The sequence below is a fragment of the Sarcophilus harrisii genome, chromosome 2 (assembly GCF_902635505.1).
Source record: "Sarcophilus harrisii chromosome 2, mSarHar1.11, whole genome shotgun sequence".
In the NCBI taxonomy this organism is placed as follows: Eukaryota; Metazoa; Chordata; class Mammalia; order Dasyuromorphia; family Dasyuridae; genus Sarcophilus; species Sarcophilus harrisii.
This window is the reverse complement of record NC_045427.1, coordinates 297,649,059-297,668,024: the sequence shown is the minus strand read 5'-3', so window position 1 is coordinate 297,668,024 and position 18,966 is coordinate 297,649,059. Positions and strand designations below refer to the sequence as shown.

Genomic DNA, 18,966 nt, shown 5'->3' with positions numbered 1-18,966 from the left:
CCCATCATGTTCACAGTGTCTTTCTCCTTCTTATAGATAACTCTTTTAGGGTGCTAAACTCCTCCATGGATTTAGCCTGCCAGCAAAGGGCATACTCCAACCTCATGGGGTTTTCCCTTTCTCCTGGTTAACTGTGAATACCACTAAGAAATTTGTCTTTTCCATTGTTAATTGTTACATGCTCTCCCAACTCTATTTCATATTTACCATTCCTGGTGTCTGTCGTATCTTCTCATTTTGTCCACAACCTCTTCTTCTAAATAAACCTACCTTTTGCCAAAGAGAATGGCTATTATAAATTCTTTACATGAACAAACCCCAACATTAAGTGTCTATATCAATCACATCATTTAGTGCCTAAATTGCTCTCCTAAATCACATCACATTAGTTATGTTGTGAAAGAAGAAACAGAATAAAATGAGGAGAAATGAAAAAATAAAGTGAAAAGAGTAGGCATTAATTTGCACTCAGACTCCAAAGTTCTTTCTCTAGATTTGGACAGTATTTTCCATCATGAGTATTTTGGGATTATCTTGGATTATTATATTGCTAAGGAGAGTTACCAATCATAGTTGATCATCACACAATGTTGTTGTATAACCTAATGAGTCTTGAGAATTGATCATTGCACTGAGAGATTAAGACACTTTCCCAAAGACACATAGGTAGGATGTCTCAGAGATAAGACTTGAACACAAGACTTTTAGCCCATTGTTGACTATCCATAATGCAATGCTGCCATTGGAATTTATAGGAATATAGACTACATAATTTATATGTAAATTTACATACAAACATATATGTATATAGCAGAAGAGAATGTATATTAAGGATATAGAATAAAAAAAGTTGGGAGATAACTGGTTAATAAAAAGAATATTGTTCTTGGAGTCAGAAGATATAATTTGAGTTGTAGCTGTGCTGCATACTATCTTTGCAACAAAGGGCAATTCATATTACTTCTGTGTTCTTGATTTTTCTCTTCTAGGATATGAGAATAAATAACACTGGCACAACCTACCTCAGAAAACAATTGTCAGAAAAACAATTTATAAATTGAAAAAATTCTACATAAATAATAATTAGTTATTGTTATTAATGGAATTTCCTTCAAGATCCAATTTAGGGGCTACTTCTTCCATGAAACCTATCTTGATTTCTTCCATTTGGTAGTGATCTCTCCCTCTTAAATTAATCAGAACCCATCCTTTGCATTTTCATGATTCACAATTCAGCCATTTGTTTGGCATTTTTTAATCTTCTTTATTAGATTTTAAGCTCCTTGAGGAGAACTCACATCTGTTTTCATTTGTGTATCTTCAGCAGCCAGTAAAATGCCTGTCTATAGTTAAATGGGTACTCAAATGGAATATTTTATTTCATTTTAATTCAAAAAGTTGCCATGAGAATAAAAATAAATAATAGGTGTGAAAGTAGCTATTATTAAATGAGGGAGAGAATGTTTAAAGATTAGCACCCTCTTCGATGGTACCTTACTTTAAATTCTCTGTTATGAGCACTGTTTTGTTTTGCAAACATTTTCAGCTTGGAAACCGGGTCTCTTACCTACCAAGTTGCCAGCTAGAGCCAGTTTAAGTGAAGCTAAACTAAAGATCTCCAAGCTGAGACAAGTACTTGGTAGCATTTCTGGATTGGTGATAAAGACAGCATCATGCTTTATAATAAAATACCATGGATTCTAAGCAGTTAACAAACTATTCTTTTGTCATTAACCTCAGTTCTTTCTTTACTGCCCTGAAGATTAGTAGGTCACATAAATAAATGAGGTTGGAACTGCTTCTTTCTTGATTATGCAGGTTACATATTCATTTCAATCATTGTAGTAACAGAGATTAAAGAAAATTAAACCCAGGGAAATAGAATGATTAATAATAATCTAACAGACTAAATGAAGGTTAATGTGGCTAATAGTTACGAACTATAGTGAAAATAATGTGAAATTCAACTTAGATGTAACAAATATTAATTATTTAGCATTTAGAATTATTTTCATTATGAATTCTTGTTCTCTGTTTTCAAGGTTTTATGCCAGGCACAATGGGATACAAAGTTAGATTTAATAGTCTTCATTTTTAAGGATAGTGATGGAGGGAAAAACAAGGTATGCAAAGGAAATACCAAAGTAAGGCTCAAGTAATGTGCCAATGAAAGGGTGTGTGTGTGTGTGTGTGTATGTGTGTGTGTGTGTGTGTGTGTGAGAGAGAGAGAGAGAGAGAGAGAGAGAGAGAGAGAGAGACAGAGAAAGAGACAGAGAGAGACAGAGAGAGAGAGACAGAGAGACAGAGAGACAGAGAGAGAGAGAGAAGGAAGCCTTCATAAAAAAGAAGGTATCTGAGATGATGTTTGAAGGAAGGACTTCAGCAGATGGAGATGGAGAGTGAGGAAAAAATTCATCCTAAACATTAAAAATGCCATTAAAAAATTATAAAGGAAGAATATGAGAAGGGGCATGATAAGAGTGGGCAATGGAGAGTAATGCTTCTCTAAAATGTAGCATATATAAAGAGGGGAGAAGCAGTGGTGTGAGCTGGAAAAAAAGAGGTTAGAGTAATTGAGGGTTTTGGGTAGGGCAATGCCATGAATCATATTGGGTAGAAATGTGGGTAGAAATGGGGAAAACAGATTGGAGAGGTGATGGATTGAAGGTGGAAAATCAAGTAGAGTATTACAGTACTCTAGGACAAGAAGTCAGGACCTAAACTAGGGGGTTTCAAGGGGAATGGAGCTACATGTGACATAACTAGCTAGTTAGATTAGGTAGGTAGATAGATAGATAGATAGTCTATAGACAAACAGATAAATAGATGCTTAGATCTAGGTTGGATCTATCTAACTGCTAAGAATACAAACACAAGAAAACAATTCTCAAAAGAATTCCATTCAAGACACATTCCATTAAAGATACATTGTGCTAGATGGCACAATGAATAGAGTGAAGGACTTGAAGTCAGGAAAACCTAAATTTAAATTCTTCTTCAGACACTTATTAGATATGTAGCCCTGGGTAAGTCACAATCTCTCAGTTCCTCATCTATAAAACGGAGATAATAGTAGCATCTACGTCACAGAACAACTGTGAGGAATAAATGTAAAAACATGTAAGGCACTTTGAAAATCATGTTCTATAAATGCTAGCAGTTATTATTATTGCTACTACTGCATTTGAATAGGGAAAGATAAAAATAAATGGCGAAGTATGGGGGAAGGGCTGAAAAGAAGGATGGAAAACTGGTTAGGAGGAAGAAAAATCTGCAGAGTAAGTTGAAGTGAGAATGGAGTGAGCATGGCTTGGTATCTCATGAAATGGCAATCGCAGAAGAATGATGAAAATGTTGCAGAACTTGAAAAGTTAAGCCTTAGCAACTAGTTCTATACTAAGATTAGGCATAGTAACAAAAGGAGATCCATTTTTTTAATTAATGTTTTTATAATTAGCATCAGTGTTTAGAATAACTCTATATGCAATGCCTTGATCACAGCCTACTCTGCTTAATACATGTTTCTTAAACAGAACTCGGATGAATTAAAATTGTAACTGATCAACTTTGTTTTATTCCATAGGAAATTCACAGAGACTCATCTGAAAACCATCCCCAGTGATGCATTTGCAAATCTGCCCAACATTTCCAGGATGTAAGTTATACTTTAACATTAAACAAGTAAGCTTTCATTATCCATTTCTAAAAAGTTGCATAATATTCAAAGAAGTAATTTGTTACATACCCATAAAACCACTAAATTTCTAGCGATTTAAAGTTGTCAGAATCTAACAATATTTGTCTGGCTCTAGGTTCCCATCTTTCCTATTCTGATTAGAGATGTATGGCAGTTCTATTTTTTAAAAGCTGTAATTAATATAACACTTCTTAGCTCTGTGACTTTGGACAAATCACTTAACCCCAACTGCCTCAGGAAAAAAAATTGTAATTAACAATTTTTAAAATGAAAAATTAATTCAAATTCACTTAGTCCTTAGACTTTTATAGCATCCCTTAAAATGAATCAAATTTCTTTGGCTTTCCAGTAGAATAAATAGAGATATGTCATGGAAAGAACACTGAGCTTGGAGTCAGAAGACCTGATTCTAATGCAGGTTTATTAAGACTGGTCACTAAGCAGTGGCTTTAACAACTCCTCAATCTTTCTGTATCTTGCTTTCTTCATCCATGAAACAGGATTAAAAAATATTTTCCAATCTACCTTTATTGTGATAAAATAAAATATGCAAAATACTATACACATCAAGGTTAAGATGATGCTTTCCTAAATTTTCACTCCCAAATCAAATGCACAGTTCTTACCACAATGCAGTTTTTAAGCATGCTCAATTCTATAGCAAACTTGTTTGGTCCTGTTACTCATGACCTCAATTTCTATGTACTTTCTACACCTCCAATCATTTCAGTTCTTTTCATACCTTTACTTACCATCTAAAGACATTTTCTTCTTCTTTCATTCATCTCTCATATTCCACTCAATTCTTCCTCAAAATTTCACTTTAAAACAGCAAAATTTTAGCTTGCTAACTTTTAAGAATATGCTGCAAGTTCCATTAGATAATGCAATATTTAAAGGCCTGTTATTTTATTGATGTGATTGATCATCCATTTCACCAATGTATCATACTCCTTTGGCTAAAAATCTCCTCTGTCAGTAACCAACTTGATAACAAGTGTCTTTGAGTTTAGCCACACTGGTCTTCAAATGAAAGACAGTATTCATTACTAGACTCCAACTTGATGTTCTTTCAACTTGATGGAATTTACAAGTGCACAAAGTCCACTGATAGAGTCTGAAAACCCAGAGTCTCCTCCAGTTAATAGTGAAACATCAGAAAAAGAATTTTGTGGAGGAAGTACAAAAAATGCAACAAAAAAATCATTATAAATCATTGGGGTAGCTAGGTGGCACAGTGTGATAGAGTGCTAGATCTAGAGTCAGGAAGACCCATCCTCCTGGGTTCAAATCTGTCTTATGGCACTTATTAGCTGTGTGACCCTGGATAAGACATAACCCTATTTGCCTCAGTTTCTCATATGTAAAATGAGCTAGAGCAGGAAATGGCAAACTATTCCATTATCTCTGCCAAGAAAACCTCAAATGGAATCTCAAAGAATGAATTACAACTCAACAACTGTAACAACAAAAACAGCAAGACAATTAAGGCACCTTTCTGAAATAAGTTTTGCACCTAGCTACTCTTCTCAATTTAACTCAAATAAACATTTATTAAGTACTTACCTAAGTTCTGGGAATACCAAAAAAAAAGGGGGGGGGGGAATAGTCTATGCTTGTCAACTTAAGATAATCTACCAAACACTTAAAATTTGGTTTTTAAACTGACTAGCTATTTTATAGGAAATCCACAAGGCAAGACAAGGATGTAGTTTTGTGCTTTTGGCTGATTGAACTCTATTAATAGAACCTTTCTCACATGATAAAACTATCATAGCAAGAGATTCCATTAGTTATTTTAAATGTAGTGAAATGATTGATTGCCCTCCAATCTACTTTTCTTCTACTTTTTTTTTTTTTTTTTTTTTTGCAAGGCAATTGGAGTTAAGTGACTTGCTGAGAGTCACATAGATAGAAAGTGATGTTTCTGTGACTGGATTTGAACTCAAATCCTCTTGACTCTAGTATTGGTAATCCTCCTGCTTTTCAATGAAGTTTTATGTTGTCTTGTCATGTCACTAGAGTTAGAGATGATATAGAAGGCACAGGATATATTGTAAGAAAGCAAAAAAGGAATGTTATGTTGTTTTAAAATGCCCAACATTTTACTTCCTTTTTAAGTAGGACTTAACAATTTTGTTTTGATTTTTGACCCTACTGGCCCTCCAAGTTAGCACTATATCCTATCCTATCTCTCTATAGTAAAATTTCTGACAATAGACTGATGCCTGGTTGTACAGACTCTAGCATTTGTTTTTTCCACTAAATTCCTGGTCATCAATCCCCTGGAATCACATACCACAAAATATCACAAGGGAGCTATTTGAGACCATGCCTCTAGAGGTCGTTGCATTCAACATATCATCCTGAGAGGACAGAAGCTTCCCCAGAATAGGGTCATTGATGAGACTTCTAATCAGCCATCCTCTATTTGGTAATTTCTAAACCTGTTGGATTGAAACTGAAATCTAAAGAAAATCACCCTCCAGCCTTCTCCTTCTACAAATAGATGATGAGAATCTTAGGTTTATAAACCTGTCTTTTGACCTAGTGCTACCTTTGGAGACAGAGGACAGACATGGATTAAATCTTCTGTCATCTGCTACATAACCACCAAGGCTACTCAATTTTCTTGGGCTTCAAATTCCTCCTTTATGAAAATGAGGGGGTTAGACCAGATAGCCTTTAAGTTCCTTTAAACTCAGTTTATGATTTTATGATATTTTATTCCATTGAGGCACCTTGGTAGCTCAGTGGATAGAGCACTAAACTTCAAATCAGAATGACCTTAATTCAAATCCAGAGTCACTTATCTGTGTGACTCAGAGAAACTTACTTAACCCCTGTCTGCCTGTTTCTTCAGCTGAAAGAGAATATTTCCCAGAATTGTGGTGAGGAACAAATGATAATATTTGTAAAGTGCCTGACACAGTAGATGCTAACTAAATGCTTCTTTCTTCCTTTCTATGAGATCTATGAGATTCACCAGGATATCTTCCTGAGTCTTTTGGAGACAAGGGTACAAATTCACCCAAGTAAACAAAATTGATGTATTTTTTGTACTAGCTCCCTTAAACAATAGCTACCCAAGTTATATTCATTCAGCTTTCCAAGCAAAAGCTATCTATTCCTTTTTTTTATTATTTAATAGCCTTTTATTTACAGGATTTATACATGGGTAACTTTACAGCATTAACAATTGCCAAACCTCTTGTTCCAATTTTTCACCTCTTACCCCCCCCCACCCCCTCCCCTAGATGGCAGGATGACCAGTAGATGTTAAATATATTAAAATATAACTTAGATACACAATAAGTATACATGACCAAAACATTATTTTGCTGTACAAAAAGAATCAGACTCTGAATTATTGTACAATTAAAAGCTATCTATTCCAAAAGGTAAACAACTTCTTTCCATTATGTTAGTGTTTTTAATTTGCAAATTCAAAGCAAGGATATTTTTTGAAAATATCACAACTCAAATCTTAGCAACAGCTCTCTCAATCACTTTATTTGCTTACTTTAACTTGCAGAAGGACCTGTTTTTCTTCTTTCCTTTCTTGTTATAATAATTTTATAGTGTGGTATTCAGAATTGATCTGAAATCATTTGTTTAAACACTTTTACATAATTACCAGATGTGACAGAAGAAAAAAAGAGACTAAATTCTCCAGTGAGTAAATTTCCTTTGCTAATAGTAATCTGCACCTGCTCAGTAACCTATAGTTTTTAAGACTTTTGGGAAGTAGGGGATGAGGGTGGGTAAAGGGGAGCTGGGAGGTGAAGTGATTTGCCCAGAGTCATATCAGGATGCTTTAGAGCCAGGTCTTCCTGACTATCTACTATGCAACATCACCTCTCATAATACCTTAGGGGGGAAAATGTGAATGATAAAAAGAGAATTATTTTTTTTCCTTTCTAGAGGCATTAATATCAGCATTTCCATCACTTTCCTGATATTGAATGCTAACTAAGCTAGAGATGTATGTAGTCCCATGTTCTCTTTACCAGAGAATTACAAAGTTCCTGTAGGAGCTATCATTCAATCAATGAAAAAGCAGTTATTGTGCCTTTACTATGTACCAAACTCTGCACTAAATGCTGAAGATACAAAGAAAGGCAAAAATATGGTTTCTGCCCTCCAAGAGCTTACATTCTAATTGGGAAGACAACATGTAAATAGATATTCATATGACTATACATAGTATATAAGAAGTAGCAAGATCAAAGTCCTGTCCCTGACATATGGGCTATGTGACCCCCAGCAAAGTTAGCAAAGAAATTTTCTTCACTGAGAGTTCCTATTCTGATTAAATGATGGCTGCAATTTAAAAAGAAAAACAAAATCCAAATAACCCACAAACTTAATCCTATCCCTACACAGTGAAATTACTTTGTTTTAATGCCTTTCCTTTCCTCACAGTATTTCCTCTGATTCTCCACATGGGATTGAATTCTAAAGCATCTGGTGATGTCATCCCATCTACAAAAGGTTCTAGGTCACAAGACCTGGTCAATCAAAGGATGATCCTTTAAAACATAGACAATTCAAAAAGGAAATAAGTAGGAATTAGTGGAATCAATCATAAGCACTGTGAAAATAATTCAAAAACAGTCAAGTAGCAATCCACTTATAAAGATTTTATTCCTGTAATTCCTCTATAAGCAGGTGAAATTGAAACTACAATACCATTTTTAATGATCACATTTCTGAAATGTCATGGAAATATCTCCAATTAGAAAACAGTCACCTAGATTTTGCAACTGTAAAAACTTTAAAATTGATTTATGACGACATGGAAGATGTTGGCACAGGATCACCCAGCAGGGCGTGCTCCCATCAGAGAAGATTCTGCCCTCTATAAGCAAAGCAGAATTGAAGAAGCTTAAAAGAAATATAAGATAAGCAAAGTTAGAGAATCCACCCCAAATGTTCATTTGTATCCGATCTATGGCAGAGCACTCTGAGGTTGTATTGGTGTCACAGTCACAGTCAGACACATGATAACTTGATTCTAACATAATATGTCATTTTGGGTCTTTTCTAGAATGAAGGAACAATCAACAACCAACAAACTATTTCCACTGCAAAAGGGAATTTGAGAAAACTTTTTAAATCATCAACTTTCATTTTATTAATAAGATGATTTGGATACCTGTTCCTTGATGCTAAAAGTTTGAAATTTTAAAAGAGAATCTACATATAATACATTCCTTGCTAAGTCCCTCAGGAAGTCACTTTTTCTATGCTTCAGTTTCCTTATCTATAAAATGAAGGGTTAGATACTGTGTTCTCTAAGGCAGCTTCAAATCAATGATTCTCATTCAAGAAGAGATGACTATAGATTTGTAACAAGAGCAATTCTTGTAATTAGTCCATTAAGTACCCTTGCCTGCACTTGAAAGACCCACTGGAACTTACATAGCATATTTGCAATTTTATGTGCAATCTTTTTTTTTTAACTGTTAGGGAAATATTTGTTTTGTTCCTTGAATTGAAAATATATATTTTTTAAAGAATATGATGGGGGCAGCTAGATGGTACAGTGGATAGAGTGCCAGCCCTGAACTCAGGAGGACCTGAGTTCAAATCCAACCTCAGATACTTAACACTTCCTAGCTGTGTGACCCTGGGCAAGTCACTTAACCTCAATTGCCTCAGGGGAAAAAAAAGAATGTGATGTATATACAAATAAAAAGACTATCTTTCTCCTCCCTACGCTCTTTTCCACTCTATGGCCCCACTGAGAGATGATGAATGTTTTAGAGCAGAGTACTTGTCTTGTCATAAGAGATCATGATATTACTAGCAAAGTATGTGTACGCTCACATTATACATGTACATATATATATTCCATATCAAAGTTGTCATGTTATAATATCTGAGATTTTTGGTTCATAAGATTGCCATAAATTAACAGTATGTTTTTACTTCATAACTATTAGTTCCCCTTTTTTGTCTTATATTTCTGTGGTGTTTAGCTACTTATCCATTGATGTAACTCTTCAAAGACTGGAGGCCCATTCATTCTACAATTTGAGTAAGATGACTCATATGTAAGTATAACAAAATGTACTATTTGGAAACAAGTCACATCCTCAAATAATTAACAAGGATAATGTCTTAAATTATGGTGAGCATCATAAACCTATAATGTTGGTCAAAGTTATGAAATTATGAAGGACTCAATGCCATAAAGACTTAATTATATCAGTATGCTAATGAAATGAAAAGTATTGTTCTCAGGAGCAGCTTTAGAATGGACTTTTTATATAAATAAATAGAAGGTATATATAAGGTATATATATATATAAGGTAAATAGAAGGTATAAATAAATAAAAGGTTTATAATTTTTAAGGCCTTTGGTGAAGCTAATAAATCAAATCATATAATATAGAAGTGTTGTAGTTATTTGGGATAATAATAAGTTCAATGTCTTAAAACTGAGAACTGGATTCAATGGAGGCCTATAGTAGACATTTAATATTGAATGATTGACAATAAATATCAAACAGCTCCAGTAATGTTTTTAAAATGTAAAAATGTGAACATGCTAGCTTTACCAAACTTTAAAACATAATTTCTTTCATGATGTATTCTGCAAATGCAAGTGTTTTCTTGAATCTTTTCTCCAAACCCAGAGATTTATAAATTTTCCTGAATTGACATTGGTTGTGTTTATATAATTGCTAAAGTACAAGACATGCTGGGATATAAATACCTTCTTTGGTTATATGATTATTTTATGTTCTCCTGTTACATAATGTTTTTGGAGTCTTGGTGCTAAAACAAACATGCAGTGGTGATTATCAAAGTACAGTAAAACCCTACTAATTCAAAATCTGTGATAATTCAGACAGTATGCATGAAATTCTTGGGGTTTTTTGAGTTTTCAAAATCTTACTGGGAAGGAAAATCCAGCCCAAAAAATCAGTAACTCTTTAAAACCAAGGGTTTAATAGGCTAAAAAATCTTTGAATATAAATTAAATTGGCTTAAGCAATTAATTTTTTGCATATTAAAGGATTTTTAACCCATAATTGGCTTACTATAATTACTTGTTATATTTATTATATCTGTATAATGAACCAAAGAAAAATAGTACGAATAAAATGGCATAATTTAATGGAAAAATTGTAATTTATAATGTCTGTAATGGATTAAGTTTTTAACATGCAAACCTTTAACAAACACACCTACATGTATATGCATATATGACATATGTATACATACATATATGGACAGGGAGTAGACTTGTGATTTCATTTGTTTACAGAATTCCTAAGAAAGTAAATTTCCTTTTCCAACCCCTTCTCTGCAATTTCAATAGTTACTTAGAACACTTAAAGGTTAATTGGCTTGTCAAAGATCACACAGATTATGCCAAAATATGCCAACACAAATCTACCTGACTTGAGTGCCACTATCTGTCCACTATGCTATACTGCTCTCTCTACTATTCTATTCTATTCTATCCACATACTACCATAATATGATATACCATGTTATTCTATATTATCTTACATTTTATATAACATTTATTGTTATATCATATTATATATTATATTCCATTATATTATGTTGCATGGTTATTTTGTTATATCATTTATTTATACATCATATTGTTATATCATATTATATACTATATTCCATTATATTATCTATTATATGGTTATTTTGTTATAATATTTTAGACTCAAAACTTCCTAGTATCACAACAAAAATTCTAAATTTTTACTAGATCTATGTCTAGAAATATAAATATATATATATGCATGTATACATACATGTCATCACTTGGAAAATTATATTAAAGAATGAATGACTTTTATATGGTGCCCAAATTCAGAGTTCTTTATTCAATTTTATCATTTTATCTTAACAACTCTGTGATATAAGAAGTATAAATATGATTATTATTATCTTTAATTGTCTATATAAGGAGACAATTTCAAAAAAACCAAATGATGCCCCAAATCACAGTGACTAATCAGCCCTCAAATCCAGTTTGACTTGAAGTCACTCCACTTCATAATAATTCTTTTCAATTTGTTAAAATTAGGTAGTTGTTTGTTGTTGGGTTTTGTTTTGTTTTATTTTGTTTTTAGCATCTATCCCAAGGTATTCTGCATAATGGGTAAAAATATGTGGGTATTCCTGATGTAGTGGGAAAATTTCTATATTTGGAGCCAGAAAATCTGGGGTCATTTCTGATCTATCCCATTTATTATCTGTGTGATTGTGGTCAAATCATTGAATTTATTTGGTTCTTAACATTCTTAATTGCAAAGTGCACAGTTAATGTCAAAATTCCTTAAAATATATCTGAGCATCCTTTTAGTCTAAGTGGTACAAATTTAAATCACATTTAAATAAAGCAGGTTTTTATGCCTTGCTTAATAGTTGTTTATTGAATTAAATTGAGCTCTACATGTATTGAATACTGAAGGTCAGACTGACCTTTCCATTATTCTGAAGAATGGTTTAAAAAGAAAACAAAGTATTTAAGTTTGAAAAATACAGTGCCTGGTTAATGACTTCGGTGTTCATTTTGTAACTAATGGTCTTCTGGCTGGTTTCTTTTTAAAAACAACATTCAAAGTCATTTTTACATTTGTTTTTTTTTTTTTTTCCCCCTTTAAGATACTGTAAGATTATCTAGTGCTTAGGAAAGTTTGAGATTAATTGCACTGTTTGAGCAGGTGCTATTCTAGTTTCTTCCGCCCAGCTCTGGGCCTGGTGTAGTCTGTCTTGTGCTGAAATTTTTTCTAGTTACAGTCTCTCTTAACTGTCAGTTCACTCCCACCCTTGCTTGGAATCTCAGTTCAATTTCATTACTTCCATCAACTTAGCAACCCAAGCCAAACTGAAGTGGAACAATTCAGGGTCATTTAAATCATTTAGAGGAACAATATTAATGGAGAACATTTTTCTTAAATGTTGTATTCCTCACTAATGATTTCTAGTACTCTAGCTCTTCTTTCTGCTCTTTTCCTATATGGTCTCCTTTATTCTTTCCCCAATTCCATTTCTTCCCGGATTATAATTTACCATGAGGCTTGATGGATTTATGTTCCTGCCATAAAACTGATTTCATTGGGCAAGTAGATTTCTCAAGAGGTTTGTTCTTGGCTCTTCCTGAGGTGTAGGATGGATATTTGGAAGGAAAAAGGAACTGTAGACTCTGATATTTGATTAAATCAACAAACTATGCCAAATTAGTCTGCTGATTTGCAGTAACCCTGCCCCTTAAACCATGAACAGTCACATTCAATTTGAATTTCTATTTTTTAAAAATTCAATGAAAAATTGAAAAGTAGCATATTAAAAAATTCTTGTACAAAGTTCTCTTTTCTTTTTTCAGAATAAAAAGATAGGGAAGTAATGGGAAAGGATTAATAAAATATAGCATGAGTGACCAAGCAGGTTCTTTCTTCAGAGTTTTCCTGGTTTAGAATTAAGTAATGTTAAAGGCAACGAGATAGCACAGTGTATAGAGCATTAGCTGAGTCAGGAAGACCCAAGTCTGGATCCTGCCTCAGATAGCTGTTATGTTATCCTGAATAAGTCATTGAATCTCTTTCAACTTGAGTTTTCTCATAAATAAAATGGAGATTAAAAACAGAACCTACCCCATAAGATTGTTTTAAGGATCAAATATGAGAATGTATATAAAGCGCTTTGCAAACTTTAAAACAATATGATAATAATATTAATGATGATGATAAATTCATGACATTAATTATAATCGTCCTTATTATTATTGTTGCTTTTATTATAGCAAGAAGGAATCTCAGAGATTATCCATTCCAACATTCTCATTTTACACATGAACCAAGGTTCAGAAGGTTATAATACATGGGCCAATGGCCAGTATTCTAACTGGTTTAAGAAATCTTAGAACTTCAAATCCAACTTTCTTTACAATGCACTCAGATAAGAGGAACTATTTCTTTTATCTTTTATGGCAAGGAAGTGCTCAATAACTGTGATTGAAATGTAAAAAAGGGGGCAGCTAGGTGGCGCAGTGGATAGAACACCAGCCCTGAAGTCAAAAGGACCTGAATTCAAATTTGATCTCAGACACTTAACTCTTCCTAGCTGTGTGACCCTGGACAAGTCACTTAACCCCAATTGCCTCAGCAAAAAAAAGAAATGTAAAAAAGATTGTATGACTCTATCCATCTTCCATCCCTCTATACTATAGATATAGGTATGGAGCAAAGGACTTAATAGAGTTATGAAGAGAATAGAAAGGCAGCTCTTATGATCTGTGGCTGAACCAGAAATTACTTTTTTGATTGAGAAAGGAAGTTGATCTCCATTTAAACTTTGTTCTGTAAGTAGATAATTCCTCTGTATGGGACTAAAGTTTTGATAGGTAAGTTGAGTTGGTTTGGGACACTAGACTAAGATAGGGGTAATTCATTTTTTTTAATGTTTTGGATATTTTTGGTAGTCTAATGAAACCTCCAGACCCATTTTCATAATAATGTTTTAAAATGCACAAAGTAAAATATATAGGATTATAATGGAAACCAATTATATTGAAATAGTTATCAAAATATTATTTTAAAAAACCAAATTCATGCATCCCAAGTTAAGAACTTTTGGATTATTTGGCTATAGACCAAGATTCAAATGCAGGCACACCTTTTCTAGCCTTTCAGTATAGTGCAGAAGAAAGAATACAATCACGAGCGTAGGGAGACAGAGAAATCATAGAATCTTACAATATTGGAGTTTGAAGGGACAGCAAAAGATATTCTTTGGATCTTACCATCAGGACCCTAAGAACCTCATCATTCAATTTGATCAAATGACTCAAAAGACAGTAAAAAAGATATATGGTAAGTATATTCAGACCTGGCCAATTAACAATGATGATCTATGCAAGAAGTAAGGTGGTATATTAGTTATGACAAAGCAGTGATACACAATAAATAGACAACTTGATTACTGATGCCCTTGAAACACCAGAAGAATCAGAGGAAGATCTCTAGCATGTTAAGTGAATCCATTCTAGACATTTTGCAGATTCTAGATATTTGCAGACATTCTAGATAATTTGCAGAAGGATACAGACAAAAACTCCATAGTAGAAAAGTATGGAGAGTTTCCAGTATAAATTGGTAGAGAAAGAAGTATCTACACTGATAAATTCATGGATATATTATTCAGTTTGTAACAAATGGACATAAAATATTTATGGAAATTCTATTTTGATAATGAGAAAGAATTATAAACATGAAAATACTCATGTTAAAACTATAAGTATCATATGAGAACGTGTTTTTGAAGTAAAGTTTTGAAGAGTAAATTATACTCTACAAGTATGAGATAATACAGGCAGCTCTATAATGTGACATATGCATTCTCTAGAAATAGTGTACTATACAAAACTGAACATTAAAAACCATAGCACTTATGGGGAAATGGATGTGGCACACAACATTCAAAAATATCAATAACATCAAAAAAAGATAGAAACCTAATGAAAAATGGTAGTACAGTTTTATAACTGTTAACTGGTTAAAAAGCATATAAAGAATACAATTAACAGTCACTGTGTCCATGGCCTTGGTCCTCTGCTGGGTCTCAAGCTAATTGAACAGTCTCAATTCCAGGTCTCCAGAAAAGGCTTGGGGTAGGAAGATAAGTGGGGGTTGGAAATGGGGATAAGAAGAGTTCAAACCAGCCCTTCTTCTTTCACAGCTCCTACTGCACCAAAAGATAGACAATAAATATAGCATTTTTCCTTGACAAAGAAATGTTTGCTTGAGGAAGTGGGTGTTGGAAGGGCAGTTTCTGAGTTATTGTGAAGCAATTCAATTTTCCATAATATTACTTTTTCTCTCAGAAAAAACTGAACAGATGCCAACTTGAAATTTGTATTTCGTTTACATTGTTCCTTCATATATCAATCATGTTTGAATTCACTTTTTCTAAAACAATTGGATATAATAGGATTGACTATTAATGATTTTTTAAAATCACACTTCATACTCTGGAATTAATTAGTCCATCTCATTTAGAGTCCTATTACTTACTAGTATGACTTTAGCTTGCTATCCCAAGTGGAATGAACCAATTGTTATGACTCTTAAAAATGGGGAGAACTTTTAGAAATTATTTAGATTATTGTTTCTCATCTTATACATGAGGAAACTGAGGTCCAGAAAGAAGAATTTACTTGCTTGAAAATTCGAAATGTGATTGCTAATCCATTTACTGTCAGTGACTTGAAAAATCATGGAGATTGAAAAGGTGTCACAATACTGGAAACAGACAAATGTCCCCAATCTCAAAAGAAGGCAAGAGGGAAAATGCAAAATAGAGGCCAATGAGCCTGTCAATTCAAGACAAAATTTCAGAATCTGTTATTAAAAGGATAGCATGTGAGAATTTTGAAAAGGTAGAGGGCTGCCACAAACATTCTTGCACATACAGGTCCATTTCCCTTCTTTAAGATCTCTTTGGGATATAAGCCTAGTCTGCTAATCATTTCTTACAGAAAAATAATATTCCATAACATTCACATACCATAATTTATTCAGCCATTCCCCATCCGATGGGCATCCACTCAGTTTCCAGTTCCTTGCCACTACAAAAATGGCTGCTACAAATATTTTTGCACACATGGGTTCTTTTCTCTCTTTTCTGATCTCTTTGGGATACAGGCCCAGTAGAGTGACTGTTGGATTAAAGGGTATGCACAGTTTGATAGCTCTTTGAGTGTAGTTTCATACTGCTCTCCAGAGTGGTTAGACCAGCTCATAATTCCACCATGAAAGTATCACTATCCCAATTTTCACACATCTCCTCCAACATTTATCATTATCTTTTCCCAGTATTTTAGCCAATCTGAGAGGTGTGTAATGGTGCCTCAGAGTTGTCTTAATTTGCATTTCTCTGATCAGTAGTGATTTAGAGCATTTTTTCATATGACCACAAATGGTTTTAATTTCTTCATTTGAAAATTATCTATTCGTATCCTTTGACCATTTATTTATCAATGGTTTGTATTCTTATAAATTTGAGTCAACTCTCTATATATTTTAGAAATGAGACCTTCATCAGAACTCTTAGATGTAAAAATTTTTTCCCAGTTGACTGCTTCCCTTCTAATCCTATCTGCATTGGTTTTGTTTGTACAAAAACTCTTTAACTTAATATAATCAAAATTATCCATTTTTCATTCCATAATGTATTCCGGTTCCTCTTTGGCCCAAATTTCTTCTTAAGGAAAGCTTTTAAGATAATATTTTGCTGGGATAGCTAGATGGTACAGTGACTAGAGCACCAGCCTTGCAGTCAGGAAGACCTGAGTTCAAATGTGATCTCAGACACTTTACACTTTCTAGCTGTATGACCCTGGGCAAATTGCTTAACCCCAATTGCCCCGGGAGAAAAAATTAAGATAGTATTTTGTCCTACATATCAGTTGCTAGGGAAAAAAAGCAATACATATAATAGATTTTTTTCTCTATATCCTCCAGCTCTATTGTAAAAAATAAACTTCCTGCTTTCACCCCTGGTAATCCTGGCACAATCATACTTTCCTCTTAAAGATTTTATGAAAATAAGAGAATAGAAAAGTCTATACTTATTAATCATTTCTTCATTTCTTTTGTTTGGTTAAAATATTGTCCCTTAATTTTCCCATTCCATTCTTTTCCATTATATATATATATATATATAGAGAGAGAGAGAGAGAGAGAGAGAGAGAGACCGAGAGACAGACAGACAGACAGACAGACAGACAATTAAGTGACTTGCCCAGGATCACACTGCTAGGAAGTGTTAAGTGTCTGAGACCAGATTTGAACTCAGGTCTTCCTGACTTCAGGGCTGATGCACTATCTACTGAATCACCTAGCTGCTCCATCTCTGATATATATTGGAATAATAATGCTTGAGTGCCTTTAAAATTATGCTACCTCTAGTATGATCTTTGCATATACTTGATCAGGTATAGCCACTTTACCTTTTTAAATAACATTGCTAGACCTCACATAATTTAGCAACCCAGTACATTACATATAACAGTCACTTAATATATGCCTGTTGATTGTTTAATAGAGAATTGAGAAGATAGAGTCTAAATTGAGGTGGCTGTTCTGCTATCAATATTTATAAGAATAAATCTTTATGGATGTGGCATCTGTTCCATTTTACTTGTTTGTTAACCTACCAGTTTCACATACAAAAGCACTCAGGATGATCTGATAGAAGGATCTCGTACCAAACCCTGCAGACTTATTTTCTTCTCAATTACTTTTACTCTTTTTCAAAGTAATAATGCCATATATAATTTTCCATTATTCTTTTCTAAAATGTTTTTCAAAAAAGCAATTATTCTAAACCAAAGACATCCTTAGTTGTTACATTTCTCTTCTTGACAAGATCAAGTAGCTACTTAATTTAAATTTTCATCATTTTCTCTTCACCTATTTTACTTGTCTCTCTTCTGAAAGATCCTTCATCATTTTGTAGATTAATATGCTATTGAATCTGTTATCCCACAGAATCATTGTTCTCAAGATGACAAATTCTTTTAGTTTTGTTCCTTTTAAAAAAAATAAAATCCCATAAAGGAAGGTAGATGACCTAAGCAATAGGTCACTCATTCCTTGTAAAACAACTTCCCAACAAACTTCCCTTGAACAGAGAGAAATCATACCTGACTCATAGGAGCATACAGATAGTTTTTACTCCTTTCTCTTTCCTTGTCCTCCTTCAATACTATATCTCTTTTCAAAAACAACAAAGACAAACTTGCACAATCTTTTCTCCTTAAATCTTGGTCATCTAGTTCCAATATTTTACTGTTTCAAAGTTGTCATGTCTTTTGCCCAGGTCCTTCTCTAAAAGCACTATCCTCAAAATTTTTCAATATTAGGCCAACTGTTTTAGTTTTGCTATTTCTATTCTTAAGGACTACAATGTATTGATCTTTGCAAAGGTCACTAAAGGGAAAAAGACAATTAAAACACAGAATCTCACGAAAACAATTTATTTAGAATCAAGGTTGTTCTGTAAAAGTGGATTGGTTTAAGGTTAGAAAGATAATAGAGAAAGAAATTTCAGAATACGGTTATCATTTCTACATCATGGAGTTTAGGGGTATAATGTCCCCACAATTTTTAAAATCTGAATGAAATTTGCTGGCCCTCCCTTCATACCAGAAATGAACTCTGAATTATCATGGTATTGGTAAGATATATTTATATTATGTAACACTACACAAATATTTTATGCATTT

General features: G+C 33.4%; 1 protein-coding gene across 1 annotated transcript in view; it reads left to right on the top strand.

The window, feature by feature from the left end:
- TSHR (thyroid stimulating hormone receptor) overlaps nucleotides 1-18,966 on the top strand; it is a 147,682-nt gene that overhangs the window by 75,196 nt on the left and 53,520 nt on the right. Inside the window, exons 3-4 of the mRNA XM_003756198.2 lie at nucleotides 3,584-3,655; nucleotides 9,682-9,756. Coding sequence (XP_003756246.1) covers nucleotides 3,584-3,655; nucleotides 9,682-9,756 — 147 coding nt within the window. The remainder of the gene's footprint in view (nucleotides 1-3,583; nucleotides 3,656-9,681; nucleotides 9,757-18,966) is intronic.